At 32.2% G+C, this 20468-nt stretch overlaps 2 protein-coding genes across 15 annotated transcripts in view; both read right to left on the reverse strand.

Annotated features, from left to right (window-relative positions):
- Positions 1 to 1041: 1041 nt before the first annotated feature.
- On the reverse strand, positions 1042 to 3753 carry LOC145960552 (uncharacterized). Its single transcript, XM_083080113.1, has 6 exons — positions 3355 to 3753; positions 3062 to 3216; positions 2646 to 2769; positions 1969 to 2061; positions 1524 to 1788; positions 1042 to 1416 (listed from the first exon to the last, which is right to left on the reverse strand). Exons 1-6 carry the CDS (start codon positions 3652 to 3654, stop codon positions 1256 to 1258), a joined length of 1098 nt encoding a protein of 365 aa, XP_082936239.1. The 5' UTR covers positions 3655 to 3753; the 3' UTR covers positions 1042 to 1255.
- Positions 3754 to 6563: 2810 nt separating this feature from the next.
- The window catches only part of Rim (Rab3 interacting molecule), a 68093-nt gene continuing 54188 nt past the window's right edge, over positions 6564 to 20468 (reverse strand). For 11 of the 14 annotated variants that reach the window (XR_014435518.1, XR_014435520.1, XR_014435516.1 and 8 more), the window contains 5 exons: positions 17604 to 17811; positions 13849 to 14060; positions 13651 to 13790; positions 12463 to 13529; positions 6564 to 11388 (listed from right to left, as the gene is read on the reverse strand). Coding sequence is in view for 2 of the 14 variants with exons in the window: in XM_083080791.1 (XP_082936917.1) it covers positions 11386 to 11388; positions 13395 to 13529; positions 13651 to 13790; positions 13849 to 14060; positions 17604 to 17811 (698 nt within the window). In the remaining 12 variants the exon portion in view is untranslated. Of the gene's footprint in view, positions 11389 to 12462; positions 13530 to 13650; positions 13791 to 13848; positions 14061 to 17603; positions 17812 to 20306; positions 20464 to 20468 lie in introns of those variants that run through there. The other 3 variants (XR_014435517.1, XM_083080791.1, XM_083080792.1) reach the window with 3 other exon arrangements.

A 20468-nucleotide genomic window follows, 5' to 3' on the forward strand; every position in this document is an offset into this window, starting at 1 on the left:
TTTGTTTTAAGGATTTCATAGAATTATCAAAATACAATTACCTTTATGAATAAGACGTAATTTTTGTCCGAAACTGGATAAAATTGTACATAATTATCAAAATTTTATATAAATAGCTATTCACTTCTGTTGTACGCATCTTTTTTGGACTAACCATTGATTGACATTTATTTATGACAGAAATCTGCAGATTAGATTCATCGTGCATTCAATCAATGTTAAAATATTCTTTATATCCTATTTTCTATAATGTAATTCATGAAAATAATTTTAATTCTAACTCTAATTTGTAATAAAATAATAAGATAATATACATACTTATAATCTCTCAGTATAATGGAAAATAATTATAATATTTATGATAGTTTATAATAAAAAAAACTACAATAGGGTCTGACTACTATACTTATAATAAAAAAAAATGTGACATAAGAAAATATTCCGCCTATATGTCCGTATATATCTACTTGATCTGACTTCCACGGATAATCTAATTTATAGAAATCGAAATTTAAAATAATTTTGTCCAATATACATTTAATTAGCTTTAATTTCATCTCAATAATTCTCATTGATATTACTATGCTTTTAAAAGGAAAATTGCTCGCTAAGATAATGTCGAAAATACTTCATATGTGGGATTTTGCTCTCTAAGATGCCTTAACAGTTCTTGCATGATATTGACAATGAATTTCTAAATTTAAATGTAAATAAAAAATATATTTCTCTAGTTGACACCATTGTATTATAAATATAAGTACTTCTTCCAAAATTTGTTACTGATGGGATTTATTTTTAAGTTTTTTCCAATTTCTTGTAAAATTTTGTCTAATTCAGCGTTGAAAAAGTTTTATACTGTAATATATTTGTATTAAATCGTATTGCGAAATATTTGCAATTTATTATATGCTGTTTTACATATTACAATATACAAATGTTTTACATAGAACAATATACAAATGTTGTTTTACATATAACGATGTTACATATGAATTTGAGCCTATAGCAATACTATTTTAACTATTCTAAAATTATTCTCTATGTAAAAAAAACTGATAATTACGACTATTAGGATATTACAAAGCATGTTATGTATGAGCAGCGTGATTTCTCGTAACATATTACTTAATATAAAACATATATTATTTAATATAAACTGTTATTGCACACTTTATATTATAAGCCGACATTTTAATATTTTTACAAATTATTATACATTCTATTCACTACTTAAAAATGTTATAAATTATTATTATTAAATTATATTAATATTTCTGCGAATAACTGCGGCATCTCTTGGATAGCGTCTTGCTAGTATTTCGTTTGGTACATAATGGGTATTCTTAATTTTACAAAAATATCGTCCAATCTCTGTATTATAAATCCACCGAGCCATACATATTGATGTTATAAAGCCTAAAATAGGACATATATTTTTTATACGTTATACATTTAATACATAATAAAATATATATATTATATAATATATAAATACAAAGAAACGTTTAATTTGATATTCATACTTTGTGGTACGTAACACATGATGTCATCATCCATTAAGATTATGTAATATGGTTGTAAATGGTTCCGCATGTTACGTTCGAAATTAGACCTACAAGGACAAAAAGAAAACCATACAGGTTGAAATCTGTTATGCCATCCAATTATGACACCAGCTTCATTTCTTTGATTTCCGCGATGTTTATGTGCAACGACCATTCCAACAGCGAATTTTAATTTATGTGATCTTCGTTTCCAATGTTTTTCAGTTAAAGGAGTACATTCCCGCTGAAAATAAAATAATAATCCACTGACTTTTCAACTAAATTTTAAATCAATTTTTGTTACGGTTTGAATTACAGATAATTATAATTAATATTGTATAATTATGATTATATATTAACTTTCTATATTTTAATAAGCTTCTTTCAAAACAATATTTATAATAACGCATAAAAAAATACTTACCACATCACTATTTATATATTCTTCTGTAAGACGGGAGAAACTAAGTTGTGCCGGTACATCATCTTCGAAATCTCTTTCTAGTGCTTTGATTAGCTAAAAAGAAGATTAGTTATTAAATTCGTAATCAATCACAAAATTATCCGTAATGACAAAATTCTGATTACGATTGTATAAAATTTAAGATATTTCTGTTAAATTCTGTAACTGATAGCAATTGTCACACATTATGTGAATATTCGCGATTTTTTCTAAAGCTAAATATTAGAAGCAAACTTATTGATTTCATGTTTTTGAAATATATTATAAAAAAAGAATCGTTTAGTGTTCTTCTTCATCAAACATACAATTTTATCTCTTCTTTTCTTTCATAAAATTTTATACTTTTTCATTTCCAAAACATAAAAAATAAAATTTAAAATAAAATTATAATAAAATAAAATTATAATAATATAAATGATTATGTGTGTTATATATAATAAACTTATACATTGTAAATAAAGCAACCATTCGATTTATTATTCTATGTATTTCTGTTTTAGAGATTTGGTGGAATTATCAAAACACAATTACATTTATGAACAAGACGTAATTTCTGCCCGAAACTGGATAAAATTGTAACCATCAATTTTATCATGTAAAATTATAACTATTAGAATTGTATATAAATAACTACTCACTTGTCTTGTATCTATCTTCTTTGGATTGGGCATTGAGTAACATTTATTCATGACAGAAATCTCCAGATAAGATTCATCATACATCCAATCGATGTTAAAATGTTCTTTATATTCTATATGATTTCTGTATAAACAATAAAGAAAGAAACATGTATATATAGATGTATTTCATACAATATACTGATATTCTGATGATTCTTTTAATGATAAATTTGTTAGCCTATTTAGAATCAAATTTTTCTTAGCAAAAAAAAGCACCGAAAAAAATCATTACTTATTATAATTCTCCAATCTATTAAATAATTTTTTTTTTACATTGTTTATGTGTGAATGCAAACACGTATTTATTTGTGTGTATAATAGAAGTATAAGAAAAATTAAGATGTGTGATCTCAAAACTAAGATTAGATATTTACTTCGGTTTCCAAGCTACATGAATTGAATCGTTATTTCGACATTCATAATGTATTGATAGTTCCATATGTATGCCCAATCTTCTTGCCACGCAACTATATATTGTTAGCCATAAGCTTTTTCTATTTTGTAACTCACGAAAATAATTTTTTCTAATCTGTAATAAGAGATAATAACTTAATATACATACTTATAATCTCAATATAATGAAAAATAATTATAATATTTACGACAGTAATAAAAAAAAGAATATCACGTAAAAAAATATGCCGCATATATGTTCATATATACCTACTTGATCTGATTTCCACGGATAATCTAAGTTATAGGAATCAAAATTTAAAATAATTTTGTCTAATATGCGTTTAATTTGTTTTGCTTGACTTTCATCCCAATAATTTTCTTTAATATTATTACACTTCCAAATAGACAATTGCTCCGGTGATATCGAGAATATTTTGTGCCTGGGATATTCCTCTCTAAGACCCTTTAATACTTCTTGTACGATGTCATCAATAAATTTTTCTATATGTAAATATGATATATATTTCTCTGGTTGACACAATTGTATAATAATTGTAAGCAGTTCTTCCATAAGTTGCTTGAGATCCTCTTTAAATTTGTTTAATTTTCTTGCAGCATAATGTTTAATCCAACATTGAAAAAGTTTTATACTATAATATCTTCGCGTTAAATCGCATTGCCTGAAATATTCACAATTATTTGTATGATTAATATATTAGTTTATTACATGCTGCTAGTATTTTAATATATATCTTGAGTCATACTTTGGAGATGTGTAAATACTTCTAATAAGTTCATCTTTCAAGAAAGCACAATGCATAGGGTGCGTAAAGCAACAATGTGCAAACAAAAAAGAGAAATCGTCCAAATATTTATGGTCATCTGAATAGTAGTAGTGTCTCTCGGACATGTCAGACACAAAATTCCACAATTCTGTTGTACATTTTACAGCCGCTTGTACATCTGAAATATTAGCATTATAAAAACTTTTCCCCATTTTTCTTTCGTAGTTTTGTGTTGCAATGGGCCATCTAAAATTTAAACAAAAAATAATTTAATTAATTTTTTAAAGTCATAACATAAAGTCATAAAAATTGTACAACGCCGCAATATATATTTAAATCAAATTGAAGAAAATATTTAAAAGGTTAATCTTATTAATAAATATAGAAAATACGCCTAAATAATCTTTAAACGAATTATAACAATAATAATTTTTACAATACAGCGTGTGTGACGAAACAGTTTATATATTATATTATTACTATGCTATATTATTACATATAAAGTTTAAATTTCTTGTGCGCATCCGTGAAAAATAATTAATGCGTATGCTCAAGTATTTTAAACTTTTCGCATCGATTATCAAAATCCACGAGACCTAAACGATAAGATTCAAGAAACTTTTTATTTTGTGTGATATAAGCTACGTATTGTCGTGTTTATAGTATAACTCATATATTATGTATTAAAATTTATAATAATATAAAAAATTAATATTTTTCTATTAGAGAATTAAAATATCAAACAGCCTAAACAAAAAGTCTAGAATCAATCATCAACTGAAATCAAAGTTTTGTACAAAATTTACTTATGGGCCGGATTTATCGGTAGCACATGGTATTTTCATTTTATTATATGTTTCGTATATATTTAACGTACATTATCTATGAAAATTGATAACATGAAATATTTTACGTCATTGTTTCTCATTCGGCTAAAATATTATCAAATGTTACTTTCGTATAAAAATATTCCACGAAAATTTCTGTATATTTATTCTGTAGATTTATTCTTGTTCGAAAAATTATCTCTTTCACAGTTATTTCCATATCTTGCACGAAATAGTTATTGATAGTATAATAAATTATTCCATATTTTTTATAGAACCTTGGAAGAGTTTTTTCGCAAAAGCTTTGAAAACTTTTAAACAAAGATAGACTTTATATCACTTATAGTTTTTAGTTATAAATTTTTAAAGTTTATGCGATTTCATCAGAGACGCAAAGAAATCAATGCTTGAAACAATGCAATATTTTCAAAAATTTGCGAATTTTTGAAAATACTGCATAGGAATTAATTTTAAAATTGTTTGCACTACATTTATTTTTCGAAATATTTAAAATTTTTAAAAAACCAGAAATTTATTTCAGATGATTGAAAATTTTGTGTGATATAATTTTTACTTTGTTTTTTAACCAGTTTTTTGGCCAAATTTCTTCTAATATATGTAATAAACTACTCAAGTAAAATAACAAATAAAAAACTTACCTCTGGGAAAACTTTTTCCTCCACAGATTGTTGTCATTAATAATTACATATCGGAACTGCTTGGATGTGGAGCTAAACTTTACAATGTCTTTAATGGTGATATCTTTATATTCTAAAATTTTGGAAACTATTTCTGCAGGCATGTCTATTAGCATAGCCATTATTATTATTATTATTAAATATTTAGAAAAAACTTTGAAAAACTTTTAAAAAATGCTGTTTTATTAACGAATTTGTCGATACTTTAACTCCGTTTAAGAAAAGCGCACGATGTTCACTGTACCATGCCAAATCATAAACTGAACCTTTTGTGAATGTTCTATGGAATGTTCCTAACAAAACATGACTATATTAGGTTTATACTAGAAAAGACTAGTAAAGACTAAAAAAGAAAAGGAAAAATGCATTTAATGATATTTCTTTTCTATCTCTTTCGAGCATGCGCAGTGAGTTTTATGGGATTTACCTGTTTTTATGAATAGTGGTAATTTTTGACTATTTACTTTTTCCGATAAAGGAAACAAAGAACGGATACTTTCTTTATGCATTCTTTAATACTTGTCTGTGATTCATATTTTATCTATGTCCAAAAATAACGGTATTTTTGCTTATAGTAAGATCTATGTGATTTATATAGCCTATTTGAGTCTCTTCTGTTAATATATTTTTAACATTGTCTTTATTTCTGCACAAAAGTATATCCTAATCTTACTCATTTATCTATTTAAGAAATAGTTTAAAAAAGATCTCTTTTAAAACTCATTAAATGTAAATCTTTATCAAAATTGATTCAATTTTTTTAATTATAAAGAAGATTTATAAAAAACAAATTCTTCTTTATATATGTATAATTATATTTATATGAAAACTATTTACATATTTATAATAAAATTTTATTATTCTAAATTACAAATGCTTTATATGTTGTTTTCTCCAATTTAAAACAATTTTTTTATATAATTATAACAAAGTCTAATCCTCATTTCTTCCAATTTTCAATTTATTAAATAAATCATAATTTTAAAAAATGCAGTTAATAGCATTACTTAAATGGCTTTATAAATCATATCAGAGTATTAAAACTGATATAAAATTCTCGTCGACTTCTCAACATATTAAGAAAATTCTGATGATTTATATAAATTTATAGCTTCTTTTATATAAGGAGTAAATCGAACTATGACATAAAAAATGATTAAAACGCAGCAAAATCATTGAATCACTTTATTGTCACACGCCATCTCTGGCATCGGGGGTATCTTTTATCAGATATATGATACTGGATACAGTCACTAACGTTTTATATTTATTCATCTCGCGATCTCCTACCGCGAGCTCCGTGAATGAGGCGACAGCCTTTAAAGCGATCCGCGATTGGTCGTACGCGGTGTGAAGAGAGAGAAAATGCATATTATATAATTGAAAAAAATTAAAATATAACATTCATATCATGCAATGATTACTTTGAATCAATTCGGATTTCTTCGATGTTTTCGAAAGCGAGAGCGGAACAAAGGTTCACGGAGTTCTCGGCTGAGATTCTCCGAAATGTTGTCTAAACATACTGCTTAAATTCTTTCGTTCTTTCGTGATTTATGCTTTCTTTCTTTCTTTTGTTCAACGAAAAGTAAACATCTTTTCTAACGCCCACTATTTCCTTTCTTACACATGTTCTCTTTCTTTTTCACTTTCTGTGCTTTTCATTTTGCAGTTCTCTCTCTCTCTTTCTCTCTCTCTCTCTCTCTCTCTCTCTCTCTCTCACCCTTTTTGTCGTATTTTTTTTAGAGAAATAAATTTAAATACTTATCATAATAAAATTATAGAAATGTACGAGTCCCGCCGCGCGCGCGCGCAGTTGCGTCTTCAATGATTTCGTGAAATATAATATAGTAAAATCTTTTTCTTTTTATTTAATATTAAAATAATAATAAAATTGCTTCGCGAGCGCGCGCGCATTATCTTACGACCGACTCGTAATTCGTTTTAAAAGACATCGGATGATGCTAAAAAAAAAAGCAATTCAACCGAAAATCGTGTATTTAAAAAGAGCGTTAGAGGAAAATTTAATTAGAATGTCCGGTAATATTAATACGCGCTTCTCGCAATGATCGAGAAAAATTAAATTAAAATTAAAATCCGTTAAAAAATTGACACGTAATCTGATCGCAACATTAGTTTTCAAGATTCGTCCAAAATATCGCGAATACGAGTCGTTCGTGAGCTCACGAGATACAAGATTAGAGATCACCTAAGCTACGTGATGGACTTCTTTCTATGAGAATAGTTGATAATTCACTTTATAGCTCGACCTTGCCGATGTGTTTACGACGTTTCGTTTACGACGTTTAATCCCTTCCTTTTTTTTCGCTGGATCGCACACACTTTCACTCTCACCTTTTCTTTCCAATCCCTCTCGCACGCCCGACACACACGTATACACACCCTATTGTATTTTATTGTAAACCTAAATTGGCTCTCTAAATTTGACAAAAGTGGTACCCCTTGGCTCTCAGGCATTTTCATCCGTAAGTAATGTTCTTTCATCTTTATTATATTTTTTTTGCTAGATCTTTTCTCTCACGATTTTTTCTTTTTTTTTTCATGTTCCAATCTTCGTTAGCTTCTACTATTCATATCGATATTAGTACTCGAGGTTTCACCCCGTACTTTTTCATTAAGTTAATTAATAATATATATAGGTACAAAGTCGGATAATAATTTGTATTCGCGCGTTTCGTAGTTTAATATTATGTATATATATGTGATTTTTTTCACGATACGCGTTTCCGATCCTAGAATTGAGCATGCCTATATACAGATGGGCATGGCAAGAATAGAAATCGACGTATACTTCTTCGAGCTGTTTCTTTTGGCAAATCAACATCTTAATCGAGATAGGCAACCATAGGCATACAAATTTATTTAGTATTATTACTGAGAATAGTCGCGACGCAAAGGCCAATTATTCTCTTAAATTTTTGTAAATTTCCGTCAAATTTTTACTGATTCGGAGAATATATCATTTTATCATTATATTGTATTGCGATACGTATCAATTTGCGTATTAAATGTGTATCAAACACGTGATGAATTTCTCGAGTTCGCTCAATCACTTGGATAAGTCTCCAATCTTTGTAAATTTTTTTTATATTGTACAAATTTTATGATTTTTCTTAACTCTAAAAGTAAAATTCGTTTTTTTTCTGTGAAATTTATTGATCGTTTTATTAGTCAGAAACGCAAGATCGCGCACAAGAAACAGCTTACGAAGAGACGAGAGCGTCGAATTAATTTTGCGAAGAATCTTACAGCCGTCTCTGTATAAACGGCGCGTTACAAACTGAAGAGTTACGTTAGTAGTAGTAATAGTAGTCTTGTATATTTTATCAATTAACTATTACAGAATTATATTTGTGTATTACGTCATCATTGTCCCACAATCTTGATAAATCCGTGCATTTGCAAAATATGTACTTAGAAATGAGCTTATAGTAATATATTATTTTTTTTTCACAATACTTTACATATACATCTCTTCGGATTAGAACCCTACTTTTTGTCTTTGTTTTCTCACGAGTAAAAAAGCTTCTTTCTCTTGCCGTACGTCTCTAATTTAAGCATGTTATAGATATGATAAGATACCACCCTTCTCTATACAATTCTCTCGTTCCCTAAAAGTCTCGATCGGTCTGCCGATTTACGAGAAAAGTTACCTAGAATTTATATTCATGAACATTCGGATTATCGATGACGTACCTATATGATTCGTCTGTAAATCAATGATACTTCGTTATCTCGTTCTTCTCAAACTCTAAGCTAAGTCTTACGTTATAGCTCGCTTAACGACGGATGCATGTATTTCGATGGCAATTCGATATAATCTCAGCACGCGTATCAAACGCGCTTACATTATCCGGTATTAATTCAAAAAATTCGCGTTATGGATCGCGTAGAAATAGTCGTATAGTATCGAAGAGCGAAAATGCGAGTGTGAATGAGACAATCGTTTCAAGTTGTAAAGCAAGATATTATACTTGGTCAATTATTGTAAGACTCGTGATAAGATAGATGTTGACATTGCTGTCGCTTAATCTTACGACTTTAATCACTCAAGAAACGTGACGCGAATCATTCCGGATAGAAATTCTCTGCGTTCGAACCTATATCTCTAGCGAATTGTTATCGGTAAATCGGAGATTTACAAAAATATACGTAATATAGCCGCTTGAAGCTACTGCATTCCATTTATCAGTTTTGTCGGTAATATCCAAGGAGTACCTTCCACGCATACAATTACAATGATTCGTAATTTCAAAACATGTCACGTGAAAAAAAGGTTACTTCGCTAAAAAATTAATAAGACACACAAAGAAAATTCGCGCAGCGAACTTTTCGATTTAGCATTCATTTAATATATCAATTTGGCGAAAGTATACGTAAATATCGACATAAATAGCAATATATGCTGTTTAAAAAAATATTAAAAACTCGTTTTCCTTCGCACAGATATTCTTTCTCGTCCTTTCAAAAATTTCTTCTCATAATTAAGTTGAAACGTTTGTCTTGTACACGAAGTTTACACGCACCAAACCTTAAATACTTGACAGAAAATAATTTTCTTTCTCTCTCAATCTTCTCTCTCTCTCTCTCTCTCTCTCTTTCTCTGATTCTCTTTTACAGGGCACGAATGTAATTATTTACTAATTCACAGCAGACACTTCACGTGCATGTGCATACTCGCTGATGTGTATCTTCGCGAGTGTTTGAGATACGCACGAAGAAAGATCGAACACATAGCACGATAATCAAGATATATAAAATTAATGGCAAGCGTTTACGCATTTCTTACAGAGATTTACAAAGCCTCTTAAATATTTAGTGTGGCGGTCACTGCTTATTATTTTTGTACAAAATCAGTACGAAAAAGAATTTTTGCCGCGACGCGCGTCCCGTTTACACGAGTTATATGGGCGGTTCGTTTTTTTTTTCAATTTGTTTCGAAAACCTTTCTTTTTACTTAAATAAAATTTACAAATCAAATTCTTTAAAAACGAAGCTAATTTATAATTTGTTCGAATATATCTTTACATCCCGGCTCCCTCGAAATTGCTAATTTCACAAAAGCAGCCAAACGTAGATATCATAGGAATCGATTTATCAGTCTGCTTCATATTTGAAAAATGTGATACTATATAACACTTGCTCCACATTTTCTACATTATAATGGTATCTCATTTTGGACGAGTTACTAAACGAAGCTTAAAAAGCTGAGTAACGTGATAGCGTGTACGATGACGAACAAATTTTATTATAAAAAAAGAACAAACTGTATAATTAAAAAATTAAACTGCGCAATTAAAATTATATCATCGTACGTTCTACTTACTCCGAATTATATTAATTTGGAAAAGATTAAATCAGATCAAAGTTTATAGAGAAAACGCGAAAAAATCATGACGATCGTATATTGTGGAAACCGATAAGACAACGAGAATGTAACGCAAACATTATTACTCATTCAAACTTGCGCGCACATATATCGCACAATTTTATATAGTTATATTATTTACATTAAATAATATATATACATATATATTATTTCTGACGGTGACATTTTTGACTAAAAATTTGACAACGATAAAATGTCTTTTAGCCGACCATTTCGGAGATCGGTATTTATAGTACTTGAACTGTCCTAAAATTATATACAAAGTTTGGAAACGTCTTCCATAAGCATATATGTAATATATTTATATTTATATATACTTATTCTCTCTCTCGCAACATTTTTAATCTTTCTCGCATGTTGATTAAATGAAGTCCATGGACCGTTCGTCGCTTCATTTTTCACAGTACTCATTAATCTCTTTAACCACTTAACCACACACATACACTCACACATATACACGCACGCATACACACATTTAGATTCACTGAAAACGAACGTCATTGTAATCGTTCGCATATTATTAATCTAGTACACCACATTTGAGTTCACATCTATCCCGAACTTGCTTGATTTGGTTGGTTTTCACTGTAAATGAAATAAACAAACGTATTACTAATTGTAAACGTACATTATTACTAATTCATTACATGAAATATTGAATGATAAAGATTCTGTGTAATATTTATTCTCAAATATTGTCGTTACATATATATAAATTTTACATATTAAATGATGCCGAAAAAATTGACTGATATAATCAATCTTTTTGACGCCATTCGATATATAAGATTGATTAATGTTTTAAGAATATCTCGAGAAAATATACAAGAGGATATACATATAGGACTCCGAATACGGCACAAACTTACCTTTGCTTATATATATATTTTCACATATTTTTATATCGACAAAGATTCAAACTATAAATATATTAAAAACTGTCACGACTTGCTATGTATTTAGAAGGAAAAATTCAATGGGAAAATCATGAAGAAAAATGCAATGTTGTGCAAAGCTGGAAATTAATACGTGATATATACCAAGCAATATATCAGGAAGTTTATGAAAGTAGTTCCTATGCGTGGACAAGTGTGGAAAAATACAGTCGTAAGATGCAAGTTCAAAAATTGCGTTCCAGGATTAATGACAAAATCGAACTTTCTCACGTCGAATCAAATTTCGGAGGCATATCTCGTGTACACAAGTTTGGAAAAGTAACAATCGATATAGATAAAATATGAGGCAACGAAGTACATCGAGGGCGCATGATAACGTAATCTTGCATCGTTTATCGGTTATCTAGACTCATGTCGACTACTTCGAAGCCGAATAGAATTATTTTTGTATATAATAAGACAGGCACTTTCAAAGAGAAGAGGAGATTTTTACAAAACGTAATGGAAGTGGAAAGAAGATATTGGCAACAACAAATGTGTATCAAGATTTCACATGGGTACTTGAGAAAATCGAATTGAAAAACGTTATTAATTAATAAACAGGCTTAACCAGCGACATTCGATTATCAAAGTACATGTATCGCGAATACAAAAATATTTATAATTGTCATCACGACAGATTGCAATCGCATTATCTGTTTCGTACCCACGTTAAATCGTTGTCCAACTATCTACGAACGATGCCTTGATTCTCAGTGCGTACCTAAAAACTATCTGGCGCTCCGGGAACACATGGCTGGCTACGTCTACATCTAGTCCTACATACAGACTAGTGGCTCGTCTGATATGCCGTACATGATATGTGATGTACTAGTGGTGTTTCTAGAAAGACATGTCCTCTCCCGTACGTTTTTTCACACTCTTTTCTCGCATCGTTTTTGCGTTATCTTTCGATTTCACTCTTCCCTTTGTTTCTCTTTCTGTCTTCCTCCCCCGCGGAACCTTCTATTATCCGTACAATACATTTATTTCTCGTATACTGCATTTAAACTGACTTTACCGTATTCAGAGCCAAACGTCAGTCGTTAAGTAGTCTTAGGCTTCAACATTTAATTTAGCTTACGAGGAAGATACGCGTAGCGTGTTTAAGATTCTTTTCAAATTTTTGTTATCAACCATAGAATGATAATATTATGATACGATAAACAATTATCTATGACGCTATCCTCGATTCTTTTATACAGTAAATATAACGATAATCTTAAATAGTTATTTAACTTCAAATATATACTTTACATTTGACTACATCATAACATCATCAAACGATGATTTTCCGAATATGTCATTTAAGATGTTAAAAATGTTTATAACGATTTTCACTTTCAATCTCTCTAGTTGTTTATCGATAAATATGATACTACCTTATATACATCGAGACTCGTGCATTTCGGTATCCTATTAATGGTGGAAGCGACTATAGGTGCACCGCGAGATAGGAGCTCGAACTCAATCTAGTGTTACTTTTTTGCTCTACTTTGCTCTACTGTAAGAAACTCAAACATCTCCTCGTTAAATATAGTGTAAAAGGAATTATTTCGGTACGTTCTTCGGACAGTCATTCTTTTAAATTTTAAAAGAATCGAGAGACGTGACCGAAGATCGACGGGACAAAGCAAGGGATGGAGCTCCACTGACCAGGGCTTGGGTGTCAAACAGCTTGTACCATCCGAACACCATCTGATTGAGGTCCAGCTCATCCAATACGATCTGTGCAATACCCATGAACACTTTTTTCCCTTCTATCCGACCGTAGTCGCCCCACACCGTCACCTGAAATCACGATATACGATAGAATTATAATCAAACGATCGAATTATAATCGCACATGCGTTAAAAGTGCATTGTAAAAAAGTTAATAATAATCAATCTGTAAAAAATTAATAAGACATACCTGTAATATACAGCCCCGACAGTTCTCCTTGAAAGCCAACAATTGTTGATAGAACGGATCTAACGTCTTTCTGGCCATCATGGTTTTCGCTTTCTCTATACATCTTTTACCGTTCACCAGGTAAAGCTTCACGTAAGGAGCTGGAATAAGGATCATCAGCACTTGTGCATCAAGCAATATTTATTCGAAACGACTTACCTGGTGTTACTTTGCTGCCATGTTTCGCTTTAAGATCTTTGGCACGTATGACCTCTACTTCCAGGTAACCCTTTGTGTGGCTCAACGACAGTTGAATCTCACCGAGGCAACGGGCGCCGAGGGCCTGCCTTCCGACTACTTGGCCCGGTCCAAGGTCTTCGATGAAGTCTCTCAACTGCCCTTCGCCTGCCATTCGCAGACTCGGAGACCAGCTGCGGTTTTCAAAATTATGTATTTAGCAAAGATACGCAACTCCTTTATTTTGGAATACTACGGAAAGTATATGAAGTATGATTTGATAGAAAAAAAAACGCTTGAAGAAAGTAAAAGAAAACGCCGAGAAAGAACGAAAAAACCTGTGCTCACAGTGCTTATTGTACGAGCAATGGAAATCGAAACTGTATTTTATGACTTTGTGTCCTTTTTCCATTCTCTTGCTCGCACATAAACTTTATCGATCTAACGTAGATCTAAGAACGCGCCGTAATGAAGAAATAAAGCGCGAAAACTGCAAGCTGAAAATCAGAGTATTACTCGAAAGAACTGAGATGCGATAAGAGAAAATTGTGAGGGATATAAAAATCATAAACGAAAAATTAATTATTCCGCAGGAGCGAGGGACAATTCTCGCAAGCCTTCGACGAAAGTTGTAAAAGAGAGAGAACACACCTCATTCAGTTTGAGAAAAGAAGAACTCACGCTGAAAGTGTAGTGTTGGTGTGTGTAGTGTAGTAAATATATATCATATACACATGGAAAAAGATCATATATATATGTATAAAAGTTTAAAAACATATCAGATTATTGGTGCATGCATTTTAATCTAAATACAGACAGAAAAGAGAGAGAGAGAGAGAGAGGAATAAATACGATTTTTTAAATAATTCTAAATAACAGTAATCAGTCTTCGATATGATTAATCAATCTTGCAAAAACTTATATAAATGCGATAATCGATTAGGAAAGTACGATTACAATTCTTACAATATTTAACGATTTTAATACACGACTGAGTACTGTTTCGTTGTTTCAAACTACATTTATCTACTTAACATGCTTCACCAGAACCTTGGGAAAAAATGGAAGAATTAATAAAAAAAGTTATATTAAAACTTACACTTACTTGCCGTGGCTATGCTACGTGTCGTTGAGAAGATTCGCGTTATTAACGCTAAACGGAACTTTTCAATACAATTTCTGTTATATAATAAACATATCCATATATATTGAGTGTATACATGATTATATATTCGCACAAAACTGTCATTAATCTAACTACTAACTACAATTATTGTTAAAGATCAGATTTTTTTATAACACCTTTGCATAGAAAACAGCGCAGATCTCTTTCAATTGCACAATAATGCGACTTAATTATATCGTTAATCAATGACGAATATATTGCTATTATATAATGATTTTAATATGATGATATATTTAAAGTATCGGACAAAGTTGTACGAATATAAAAGTATTAACACACCCGATTTTGTAGCCAATCACTTTCTCCGAGATTTCGCGACCATAATTAGGACATAAAATACCGCTGCCAAGGATAATAAATTGTCAGAATTATTATTCGTAAACGTCGTGCGCCGAACCGACAAAACGTTTGCAAAATGCAATTTACATTCTTTAATTGACACGTAGACCTTGTCTACATTTAATCTATTTTAATCCTCGACCGTTTTCTCGATCCGGCGAGTATATTCTAAGAGATACACCGCTGTTAGAAATACCTATTCTACGATATATCAAAACACACTTTATATGAAAACGGTAAGACAGAGAGATCCATAAGACAGGAGGAAGGGGGCTGCTTTCCGAGGAACACACGCATGTCGATCTCACAATAGATAGTACCTACTATATAAAATACAATGAATCGTACGGAAGTATATGAAAATCATCGGGGAAAACGATCCTCCGCGAAGACATTCCTGGGTGATATTCCTGGGTTATATATTCACAGTTGTCCTGCTTACCATATGGATAGAGAATACAGACTCCGCGACAACGATCACATTGACATATATTTATATAATAGATACAAAAGTGCGTGTGTGTATGTGCAATGGTGCTCCGAAGTAATGCGACACAATCATTTGCCACACAATCAAGCAATTAAAGCCAAGACGACAACAACACCGATAATGGACGATAATAGTTTTTATGGGCGCTTCTGTTTTTGTGGAGAACTCGGGAGTGAGAAAGAATTTTCGAAAGAAAGTAGTAAAAAAAAAGGAGACGGAAAAAAGATACAGCGAAATATAAAACTCAGTCAATTCGTCGAAGACTATACTTTAATGCATACTTCTTCCTCGCATTATAAAACCGACATAAAATAATCGTATAATACAAAGACTGCTCTACCAACATAAGAAGAAGATACTACGCCTCGTAAAATTCAACTCTGATTACATAAATTATTACTCGTCACATCATAAATTCAAACTAAAGTGATAAGAAAGAAAAAAGATAAATAAAATGTGCAAAAAGAAAAACAAAATATTTGCTTCAGAAGAAAACATGATTATATAATGTACCATTTTTAAATACGCAAGTTTCTGATTTTTACATATGACTACTGTGCTATATTCATGAGAATCGAAAAGGTATGGTTAAAAAAAATTGCAGAGAGATAACAAAAATACATAATTGAATTACAAATTGATAGAAATCAAGGAGACGTGAGAAAAAGCACACGTGGCCATATAATTACACAATTCAAATCATGGATACATATTGATGACGCATCTTCAATTACATGTTTGAAGATGTAATAATTGATCTGAAGCGATTTTCTGTGTAGATAAATCTTACAAGGAGAGTAAGACAAATGTGTCAACAGGATTATTCTTTGTCTCTAATTAAGATAGTCCCATACAATACACACGATAAAAATAACATTTATTTTATAATAATCTTATAATAATTATTTCATTCGGATAATACAATTAACTAACGGTTCTTTTGAGGACGACAAAGAATAAGTTCCATTGATTGAAGAATGTGAGAAGACAATAAGCTCATATGTACATTGGCAAACGAGAGGCAATGAGCTACGAGCTGTAAGTGCTTTGAAATAATGGGAAAGCTCGCTTATTAAATAAAATTCAAAAACAGATATTCATTGAGGTGTAAATCGATGTTAAGCATTATATTCAACGCTCGATATCATTATTTATAATTTAAATCTCTTTCAAATTTACCATACAAGAGATATGTATTTAACTTTATTATAATTTTTCATATACAAAATCAATTTTCTTAACCATTTTAATAAGTTAACATAATATTACTCCAACAAAAGATTAATCTAACAGAATAATTATATAAAACACACACATACATACACACAAATAAAAGACTATACGTAAACAAAATTTGATTTACTCCTATCATAATTTCATTATTCGTTTCATATAGTATAAATGTATTGATAAATCAACTCTCTCTTTTCACAACAATTTTACAACTTATAGCTCATCTCGTTTAGTCAAGATGCACGCGACCTATAAAGGAGCAGAATGTATATGAAACCGATAAATCTGGTATAGAGAAACAAGGGCGAATAGTAGAGAATAGAGATGATAGAAAAGGAGAGATAGAAAAGCACAGGAGGAGACAGAAAGAAAAAAAGAGAGAGAGAGAGAAAGAGAGAGAGAAAGAGAGAGAGTGTGGGTGTATGTATCGGGAATCTCGCGCTTCCGCTTGCAGAATTGGTCGCCACAGGTGTGGGGTCCACTACTTACGAGCTTCCTTCGGAACTAGAGATCGAGTTGAGACTCCCGGCGGTATCGCTGGCTGCCGATCCTGCCTGTTTGCTGTCAAAGCGCTGATAGGCCGGCATGATCTCCTCGGATCGTTGTATGCTGCTCGGCGTGCTGTTGCGCTTCCGGCTCGCTAAACCGGCGCCGCGTGCCACGGCGCCGCCGCCGCCGATGATCATCCCGCCGCACTCTGCGTTGTAAAACCAAACAAGAAATACCGCTAAACTATTGTCTTTCACTAAATACGCCGCCGGTATACAGGCCGCAGCAGCTGCCTCGTCCAGGTATCCAAGGGGGTTGCGCGCCCGAACGGGCATCTTTAATCAACGTGCAGCGACGGAATCGCAGAACAGAACGGACGATTTCAGCATGTAAGATATGTATATCTGTAGTTAAGCTACCTCTCTCTCTTTCTTCCGCTCTCTCCTTCTTTTTCTTTCTCTCTCTCTCTCTCTCTCTTTCTCTTTTTTTCTCTCTATCGCGTAAACTTCCCCTCACGCTCTCTTTTTCCCCTTGCTCTATCGCTTATTCTCGCCCGATCTTTTCCTGATCGCTTCTTTGAGTCGGTCTAATGATTAGCGATAAAATGCAGAGAGGTCTTTGGAGAATGACACCTTACAACCGAAAAATGGGGAAAGGGAATGTGAGAATATATCGAGGTGTCGTGATATTTGGAGCGAAATGCAACGAGATAACATCGCGCGGGCACACATTTGCATTTGACACCAAAACAAAAAATATGCTTAATCTTACAATATCCTATATATATATGTCAAAATTTAAATTCTCTGACGTCCGTCACAAATAATAATAATAACGATAGCGTATGCATGAATCGTAACAGGACTTTCTCTGGCATTATATAAAACATATTTTTAATAAAATAACTCTCCATGAAAAAGAGAAATATTATTATCGATGATCCAGTAAGAATTTGTTTGAATAATTCTTGTCAATAGACGGACGTAAAAGCAGAAATAAGTGGAATCTTCTTTCGCGCGTAGCATCTTATTAACTTCCGCAGGCTCTATCGAGACAAGAATTAATCGTAACTACGTCAGAAAATCACTAGTATGTTTTTTTTTTTATGTATATATGTACGAAAATGCTGCATGTAAAATTTAATCAGCGGCAACTCTAGAAAAATTGCTTAATATGTATATACATCTATCACTAAATAAATTTATATAGATTCTCCGGATCCCCCTTAAGTACACGGATAATTATATACACAGATATATACATATTTAATATCGATTCGAAAGCTTTGGAGTCGTAATTTATACAAAGAAAGCTAAAGAAGAAGGCAGAATAAAGATTTATAATTATCAAATCGGTGTACGTAAGGATTGTCCGGCAAATATCTGATTATACATTCAACGGATTCGTAATCAATAATCTTAAGAATATGAAAAAAAAACGTAAATATACGCTTGTAAAAGCACTGCAACGATTCAGGACATTGAAAAATTCAAAAGCCGTGTGAATAGCGCACTCTCACCTGAAGCACGTATCAACACAGCGGCTTCTAAGAAATAATAAAAAAAATAATCAGTATCAAAGAGAGTGGTGGCCAACTTACCTCGATGCTATCGAGAAATTCAAATTGACCACGCGACGATCTAGATTGGAAAAGCTGTATGGAACGGAACGATTATAACGTGACACACGGTGCCGACACTATTCTAGAGTCACGAAAAGACGCCAGAGCACAACTATACTTGTGCAACTAGAATGTGAGTTTCCTGATCTGCGCTTCATACACAAGCATGTAATGTAATAAATCAACCGGAGATGCGTACGCGAACTGCATTTCCACAGAGAGGGAAAGACATTAAAAAAAGAAAATTAAAAAAAAAAGACAAATAACTTGATACGACACGATGATGTTACAGCCCAGGAAACTCGTGCGAACGTTTCTCTAGAAATAACGTATCAATACTACGTAGAAATAGCCTCTACGATCTAGAATAAACGAGAAGGAAGGAATCACCTCGTGACTATTTGGTAGAAACGTGCAGATTCGCAAAATACTTTCTTCGATTCGTCTAGAGAAAAAAAATTAAAGAAGTCACATTCGTCGACAATACGACGAGGATCTTTCGCAGATCCGTCGTCTGCTAGCAAAGTCAGAGAGCTTTAGTCGCAAGAGAGTATTTTCCGACAACAATCACGAGAGACTCGCAATCGACCCCGACTAAAGCACGGCCTCTAAAAGAGTGATGTGTGGTGTGTTTTCATTGTCGCTGTCACAACATTTGGTGTCGTCCGATTGAACGATAGCTCTTGTTCTTTCTATCGCAAGTCCTCCCATCTGCAACGTGTACTCACATATTTCGTCGAAGGCTTGATCCAATTTACGATTAATGAAATCAAAGTATCTGATTAAAAAAGACCTCTGACAATGTCTCACTTTAGCCCGCGCATAATAATCTCTACGATCGATATCGTATCATTCATATATTCAAGGATTAAATATGGATGACGAACGTCATCTCATGTGTGGATCTTCGCACAAGAATTCATCGTCATCGGCAGATAAAGTTAGAGACGCGCGTCCTGCGATAAGGTCTCCCTTGGTCGATCGCTCCCGCGCGACAACGCAAAAATTTCATGAGGAAAATAAAGCGAAAGATGATGAAGAAGAGAGATGTGATTCTAATGTGTGAGAGAGAGCTGTCGGACCTGTCCCCGTCGCCGCTCCCCTCGCCATCGCTGCTCGCGGAGCTCGGTTGCCGTCCGCTCCTACCACTGACCGTATCCTCCGGCAGAACCTCCTCGCTCCTGTGAACTGTAAAGGACGACTTCCCCTTCTTCCCGAAACCCAGCCGCCGTTTCCGTCCTTCC

The sequence above is a fragment of the Camponotus vicinus genome, unplaced genomic scaffold (assembly GCF_025532165.1).
Source record: "Camponotus vicinus isolate PSW18456_S1 unplaced genomic scaffold, iyCamVici1.0 SCAF_10, whole genome shotgun sequence".
Classification (NCBI taxonomy): domain Eukaryota; kingdom Metazoa; phylum Arthropoda; class Insecta; order Hymenoptera; family Formicidae; genus Camponotus; species Camponotus vicinus.